Below are 8,904 nucleotides of genomic sequence, written 5' to 3'. Positions count from 1 at the left end.
AAATAATAAACACAAAAATGACATTGAAAAATGCAAAAGGGAGACTGCTGATGGCTTTTTGCTTATACAATATGTATTCAGCTTATGTGACTGACGGACCTCAAAGTCACAACCTATTGTATTAGTATAACAGCTGAGTAAAATGTGTTGATCAAAGTAAGGATCAATAGTGGCTTCATGAGATAACTTCCATGACACAAGTGTATAGTCATGTGGAAAATGACAATGTAGCTGTCACTGAAATGTTTACCGGGTAGTTTTTCTCTTGTAATGAGCACAAAGTTATTCTTGCGAAAATAACTCTCAATAAACTCCGGAATGCACTGCAAGATAAAATAGCTGAATTGGCATTTTTCTTGTGACACGAAAATAGATGTACCTATATATATATTTAAGGAAAAGATTAACGGTATACGATACGTTAACGTCATGTTATGAACGGAATTGCCATAATAGGAATGATATTATCTGAATGTTTGGATCGTGTATATCATACTTCGAAGTGACGTTATTGGTCGATAATATATGATATTATTTAAGTAAAATCCTAGTATTTTATGCCAAAGACAGAGATGTTCAGAAAAGAATTGTTTCATATCAAGACTTAAGCCCATTTCCTGATGTCCTTCAAAGATATGAGTTAGATGATAGTAAAAATTACTTTAACTTGTTGAAACTCCCAAACGCAATCGTAATAGTGGAAAAATGGATACAAGTGAATTGTAACAAGACGCTAACATTTTCACAACGGCGAACACCTGCAATCCATTTAATGTAAACATTGGTGGAAAATGGCAAATATATGCAAATATTGATCAAGGTCATGACCACCTCCGTGATATATTGTTGCTAGCATCGGTTCCCTGATCTGACTTGTTGTTCCTGACCCTTCAAGGAAACAAAGCCCCCTGACTACTTGGGCCCCTTTCACATATGGACCCTGTTTCACCATCACCAAAATAATCATCCTCTTCAAGAACTCACGAGCCTCCCTTTTGTATACCGTAAAGCCCCTCCATCAAATCTGACAACGGTTTAGAAAAATTAGAAATAGATTATGGTGGTTGGTTTGTTGAGCCTCTTTGTGTTAAACACTGAGTGTCGACAGAAGGCAGTGACGAATAAAGTGAACGTTTCACTCTAACCAAACGACGATTACCAGTTAATAGGAACCGTGATTTTAATATGAAAGAAAAGAAACAACAATATCGAGTAAAAACGTAGATTAACTATACTTTAAATAAATTAAGGAGAATAATAAGGTCGTAATATTAATAGTTTTTAAATAGATGTTTAGCCTTTTCGTATATAATGTTAATGCAATGAACATGATGATACAATAATGTCGCGTATGACATTTGCCTTGTTTTTATTGATTTGTATAACTTTTTGTCGAGATTGCAGGAGTCAATTTATTTTAGGCTGTATAATTGTGGTGAAAAGTTTTATTGGAACATTCTAATTGTTCAACCAGTAAATCACTGTGATGATATTCTTTAATTACAGGTAAAAAGAACTATTCTATTATGTTTAGAGGTTGAAAGTTGAAACAGAGTATCAATTGTCAAGTGAATTTAGAGCCTTGTGTTATAATTTTTAATAACTGTTTGGGGTAAATGAAACCGCAACTCTGTCTGTACGAACCGAACACGCGCCTCGATATCTGTCGGTACAATCAGCGAAGCATACAGTACATTATTCTTTCATAGACACAATGAAAACGTAATACGGTATTCAATCTAAATTCATTATGGTCAAATTAATTTCACATAAAATGCTCGTTAAAGGTTTTTCAGATACTACGGGTGTATCACTGTGTATATGTTTTGATGTGGAACGTAGTAAAAGATATGAAAGATAAGAGACTTGCGGGTATTGACTAATTGATGTCAATGAGGGAGACGACATAAACAGTTAGAATACACTGTTACTTATATTTAACCGCGGTATGACATGATCCCCATGTGTCAATTTCATTAACAATGATGTGCTTAATATAGGTGTTATCAATTACATTCTGTCAAACGATGCGACAGTATAGAACATGTCTACCCCAGTACATGAAATATGATAACATGTCTACCCCAGTATATGAAATATGATAACATGTCTACCCTAGTATATGAAATATGATAACATGTCTACCCCAGTATGTGAAATATGATAACATGTCTACCCCAGTATATGAAATATAATAACATGTCTACCCCAGTACATGAAATATGATAACATGTCTACCCTAGTATATGAAATATGATAACATGTCTACCCCAGAACATGAAATATGATAACATGTCTACCCCAGTGCATGAAATATGATAACATGTCTACCCTAGTATATGAAATATGATAACATGTCTACCCCAGTATATGAAATATGATAACATGTCTACCCCAGTATATGAAATATAATAACATGTCTATCCTAGTTTATGAAATATGATAACATGTCTACCCCAGTATATGAAATATGATAACATGTCTACCCAAGTATATGAAATATGATAACATGTCTACCCCAGTGCATGAAATATGATAACATGTCTACCCTAGAACATAAAATATGATAACATGTCTACACCAGTACGTGGAATATGATAACATGTCTACCCCAGTATATGAAATATGACAACGTGTCTACCCCAGTATATGAAATATGATAACATGTCGACCCCAGTATATGAAATATGATAACATGTCTACCCTAGTACATAAAATATGATAACATGTCTACACCAGTCCGTGGAATATGATAACATGTCTACCCCAGTATATGAAATATGATAACATGTCTACCCCAGTTTATGAAATATGATAACATGTCTAGCCCAGAACATGAAATATGATAACATGTCTACCCCAGTACATGAAATATATTAACCTGTCTACCCCAGTATATGAAAAATGATAACCTGTCTACCCCAGTACATGAAATATGATAACATGTCTACCCAGTACATGAAATATGATAACATGTCTACCCCAGTACATGAAATATGATTACATGTCTACCCCAGTACATAAAATATGATAACATGTCTACACCAGTACATGGAATATGATAACATGTCTACCCCCGTATATGAAATATGATAACATGTCTACCCTTGTATATGAAATATGATAACATGTCTACCCCAGTATATGAAATATGATCACATGTCTACCCCAGTATATGAAATATGATAACATGTCTACCCCTGTTTATGAAATATGATAACATGTCTAGCCCAGAACATGAAATATGATAACATGTCTACCCCAGTACATGAAATATGATAACATGTCTACCCCAGTACATGAAATATATTAACCTGTCTACCCCAGTAAATGAAAAATGATAACCTGTCTACCCCAGTACATGAAATATGATAACATGTCTACCCCAGTACATGAAATATGATAACATGTCTACCCCAGTACATGAAATATGATAACATGTCTACCCCAGTACATGAAATATGATAACATGTCTACCCCAGTACATGAAATATGATAACATGTCTACCCCAGTACATGAAATATGATAACATGTCTACCCCAGTACATGAAATATGATAACATGTCTACCCCAGTACATGAAATATGATAACATGTCTACCCCAGTACATGAAATATGATAACATGTCTACCCCTGTACATGAAATATGATAATATGTCTACCCCAGTATATAAAATATGATAACATGTCTACCCCAGTTCATGAAATATGATAACATGTCTACCCCAGTATATGAAAATTACATTACGTTACAGCATGTCGACAGCTTACATCAAAATCACACTGAAAGCTGATAGAGTAGGGGCTAATCTGCCATAAAAAACACCTATAATAGTGAATTTTTTTATCACAATAGCTCCCATAAATTATTAGGTTGCAAATATCGTTGTTTTTTTACCTCATATTTTCTGTGATGAATAATTTCAATTCAGGCTATATTACTCAGTAATAGGTTCGAGACAATTTCTTTTATCTTGAATCATATAAATTGAAGTAAATAGCATTAGGCGTCCGTTTCTAGAATTACTAATTGTTAACATTTCACCTTTCAAAGTGCTGATATGTGCTTAATACACGATTTACAGATATATGATATCGAAAAAATTGTTTCCTTTCTCAACTCAATTGATGATTATTACATGTAACAATGTATACGACAGTTTTTATCCAAAGTCATAATAAAAAAAAACAAGTACAAAAATGAAAAATTTGTAAAAATTCAATATATTTATATTTAAGTAAAGACATATATGTCATAATATGCCAGTTGAAAATAGCTAAGATATCCATAGATTTAAACAGGTTAAGCAAAATACCTTGAAGATGTAATATATTAAAGTAGTGTGAATGTTCACAGCTTTAAACGAGCATCATGTAGACAGATATGTTAGAGATAATTTAGAAAAATATAGCGCTGATGTTCAACATCAAAGTCGAAGAATAAAATGTGACATGTCTCAAAAATAACTTTATCTTATGAATCGCTCATTAAGAAATATGTCCGCTATTTCATGAATATTTCATTTATTTTAGTTTATTTACGGATCAACTGTCGGGTGGCATGAGACAATCGCCACGATTGTGATTAAGACGTGCAGTGCGCTCCTTAGCTGCGTATTAGCATATCAAAGATGGTGTTAGGGTCGGGGAATCCAGGGAAAGACCAGCCATATGGCAAACGATCTGAAGGAGCGCCTATAGCTCACTTAGAAATGGTCGAAGTTTTTTTTGTTCTGACAGCCTGTGTATTAATACGACTTTGTTTTACAAGCATCACATTTAACGTAATTTGTGAAAAATTAAACCATGGACGTCAGTTCTATATCAGATTCCGTCCAATATCACCGGGATCAGTCACAGATAATCCGCGCGAAACTGATCTGGTTTCATATCATTATTTCCTTATTAATTTGAGTATCGATGACAAATCCTACTGTGTACTTTTTTGCCATTGTGCTTTTTATCATATTTTGTTTCTTATATTTTTTCTTAATAAAAATAAAAACCTTTATATTGTTTTTCTTAAGTGTGTATATAATGTACACACTATGATTGGGTTTTTCAGTTACAATTTGATATGAAATCAAAAAGTACAGAAATATAGATGGACTTAACTTTGTTTTTAATTACGTATCTTAGGTACTATTAGCTATTATAGAGAATTCTTTATTTTGTTCTTAATGGATATTCTGCCTAATTATTTTACAATAAATGATTTCATTTTCAAGTTGAATGCTCAAAGACGTACAGGTCTGCTTTTTTCTATCAGAAAAATGCTTAAAGTCTTAGGTCATGTAACGGTGATGACAAACCTTAGGTAAGAGCCATTTGTGTCTTCAAATATCTTAAGATGGTGTATCATTTGTCCATAATTGATTTTAAAACGCTGGTTTGGTAGGAATTGGTTGCAGGTTTACACCAGTTACTACAGAATGCCTACACCCCATCAAGGCCCACTCTCCCAGCGTCAATTGGATTAGGGAAGACTCCATACACAGGCACACACAAGTAATTATTTGCCTCTCAAACTTGGCAGCTGCGCACAAATCCCTATTATCTGGCGGTGCATACCGAATTAGTACACGAGCCAATCAAATCACAGGATACAACTCACACATCAAAGCTGATCAATTAATTTCCTAATATGATTTGGTGTTTTCGGGAAGCCAGATAAACGATATCTTGTCTCGATTGAAGAGGACTGGTCATTTCTGGTGAAGTACTGGACGCGGATTCGACAACATGACAAATTAACTGCCGAAATAGAAGGAAACTAACAATCATTCCCGATTGCTAAACGTCTAAATCGGCTGTCAAGACGAGTGCTCAAGGATATCACTCTAAAACTATTTTGAAGTTCGTTTAATCATCCAGGGCACGCCGCTTGGTAACACGAAGTTATGTTCTGACCATACAACAGTACCCGTTGTATAGTTTTATTTTATTTTTTGCGTTTCGAAGTAGATTGTGCTGATAAAGCACTGCGAAACAAGGGGACAACCAAATATATTTATTTTTTATTTTTATTGTTTTGCGCAAAAACAATCTGAAGTGACTTTTCGTTGTGTCTCGGCTCATTCGAGTGCTATGAACATAACAAAAGAAGCAAATGAGCAAAAGTTTGAGAATATTCGAGTTAAACAAGAAATACAAGCAGCTATGATGGAAAATATATTCAGATCGAATCAAGCAAATCCGCCACTGTTCAGTATAGCAGCGTTAAGTGGAGAACGTGTGACGGAGCAAGAAAATATTTACATGAAACAGCGTGATGACTTTCAGGATGAAAATGCCGACGACAACGAATATTCTAATGTGAAAGTTGACGTGGAGGAAAATAGCAGCGACGATAGTGATAACAGCTCTTCGTCTGATCGACAAAACGACGATTTTGGAATTATAGGAGAAAGTTACGAGCAAAAAGGCCTCGATGGGAAAACGAAAGTACGGAAACAAAAAGGTGAGAAAGTAGTGAGGTTAAACATTAATGCGAGAGAAAGAAGAAGAATGCACGATTTAAATGATGCTCTTGATGAACTTCGTTCAGTGATACCTTACGCACATAGCCCTTCTGTACGAAAACTTTCAAAAATAGCAACTTTATTGCTGGCTAAGAATTTCATATTAATGCAAGCTAACGCTCTGGAGGAAATGCGACGAGTTATCGCATACAGAAACAATCCTTCGACCACCCCATCTGTGTGTTTGGAGCCCTACTCAAGGTACCCAAACATGCCAGGTTTGCAGGCTTTAACGGGGTTTCCGAGGAACAATGGACGAAAGTTCTCCCCGACATTCCAAAGGACAGGTGACAGTAGTGCATTCAAGCGGAACTCGAATGACAAAGTGTAGCAATACAACGGACAACAGCTGCTGACAAATGGACAGACCAGACGAAAGGCTCATGTATATTTATTTAATAATACAAGTGTAAAGTACTGCATTTAATAACAAAATGATCTTGCATATGATCGTATTTATGTAAGATGGAACTGCAAAAGAAAGAACGATACTGTGGTAAGTTACAATGAGAAAATGTTGAAGGCTTCCACGAACTATATGTGTAATATAAGAGTGAACGCAACCAACCCATAAACGGTATAACATATTACATTTATCTATTGCAGAAAAAGATATTGAAATTTCAATGTTGCCAGTGTATATTATTTTTTATGTATCTCATTAACTAAATCCAATAAACACAACAATGCTACTTTTTGTTTTACGTTATTTATTTGAAGATTTAAGCAACTCAGAGTCATGCCAATATTAGGTAAATGTAAAGAGATTAAGGTCAGAAAATCAAAAATAGAAGAGGGAATAGTCTTAGGGCTTACAACGAACGAAATACATCTCATTTTTCCTTCAGCTATTAATTTCGTATAATGAAAATTCTTTACAAATTTAGTTACTTTTAGAACTTTTATATTAAAATATTGAACAGATTTAGACGTTTTATCTGATTCAAAAATGTGCCAGATTAGCCTTCGCATTATTCTCAAAACAAATGTAATCAATATCAGAATGATATGTATTTTAAAATAGATTCTCGTATAAACACGTTTTAATAATATAATTTAAAATAGGATATAGTGTCAATTATAAAACGTTAACAATTTGGTATAAAACCCATTGCTACGTATACATATTGCATGAGGCAACTTGTCAAAATGTCATTTAGTTGTATTTAATACGCCTAGTGCGATATGCTATTTACAATGTCTGGAATATTTCTTAAGCAGATTTAATCATAACATCTTTATCTAATAAGAATATATCTAGTACTTAAGGAAGTTAATTTCTTCTAACTTTTATTTTTCAATTGTTTTTTTTTAAATGTTACTGGAAACCAATCAGCTAGATTTTATTTTAGTTATGATATAAAGTTTATTTTCAGTTATATAATCAACAACACCTGATCAGTACCTAAAACATTGGTTGTTTACATCACTTGTCATTTATAAAGTCTACTGTCCCAACTTGATATTCTCTGTAACAAAAGTTATCAATAAATGTATATCAAAGAGAAAATTTAATAATGGATAAAGACCTATAAAAACATATAATAAGCGTTTAAAAAAATAACATTTAACTGGTTTGTATTTTCTTTTATTCCATCCTTGGTTTTGCGACAACCTGTATTAATATATTATGAAGTTCTCGAAAATAATATTGAATCTCAGGAATTAGTTTAAGTTTAAGGAAACAGAAACAAAAATTTCGGAATAGGATACAATTGCTGAAGGCAAATCTGAGCGTCAGATGTCAACATGACACCTCGCTTTTGTTTGGTTATATCCGGTACTAAACAGAATCTGTTGTTCGGTTATTTTTTCCCAACATGACGCGGTACTGAAATTAAATTCACCAACATATCGTTAGCTTATTACATAATGCTGCTATGTTTTGTTATACATGTTATTTATATATATAAACACCTATTTAATTACCCGTATTGACTGACTACATGCAGCATCTAATACAGAAATTATGTGCATATTCCATATATAGATTAAAGAGCTGTTCAATTCCGTTATAAGGAAACCAAAATATACTTGCAAGAATTCAATTTTGTGGGCAACAACCTTTGAAGTAAATTAATACTTGAACAAATTTTTTCAACGGTATCATTATTTTGCTCAAAATCATTTCAATGCGAAATTGAATATACTATGTTTAAATTTAAAATCTTAAAGTGAGTAGCGTGTTCGTCAAACAACCTTGACCTTAAATGAAACTTATTTAAAGTTAACCAGAAAGAGAGTATTGCGTGGTACCTGTTACCAGAAAACGAGTAGTGTTTTGGCATCTTGTCCTTCAAATGAGTTCTGTGTTGGACCTCAACCTGAAATGGAGTAGTCTTTAAGACGTTGACAGATAGGGTGAAGTGTGCAGAACACCTT

The 8,904-nt window shown here is 33.5% G+C and overlaps 1 protein-coding gene across 1 annotated transcript; it reads left to right on the top strand.

The window, feature by feature from the left end:
- The first annotated feature begins 5,731 nt into the window (after nt 1-5,731).
- Nucleotides 5,732-7,207, top strand: LOC110442843 (class E basic helix-loop-helix protein 23-like). Its single transcript, XM_021486670.1, has one exon. The coding sequence runs from the start codon at nt 6,089-6,091 to the stop codon at nt 6,851-6,853; it is 765 nt and encodes a 254-aa protein (XP_021342345.1). The 5' UTR covers nt 5,732-6,088; the 3' UTR covers nt 6,854-7,207.
- Nucleotides 7,208-8,904: the final 1,697 nt, after the last annotated feature.

Source organism: Mizuhopecten yessoensis, unplaced genomic scaffold (genome assembly GCF_002113885.1).
Source record: "Mizuhopecten yessoensis strain PY_sf001 unplaced genomic scaffold, ASM211388v2 scaffold716303, whole genome shotgun sequence".
Classification (NCBI taxonomy): domain Eukaryota; kingdom Metazoa; phylum Mollusca; class Bivalvia; order Pectinida; family Pectinidae; genus Mizuhopecten; species Mizuhopecten yessoensis.
This window is presented reverse-complemented; position numbering and strand designations above follow the sequence as displayed.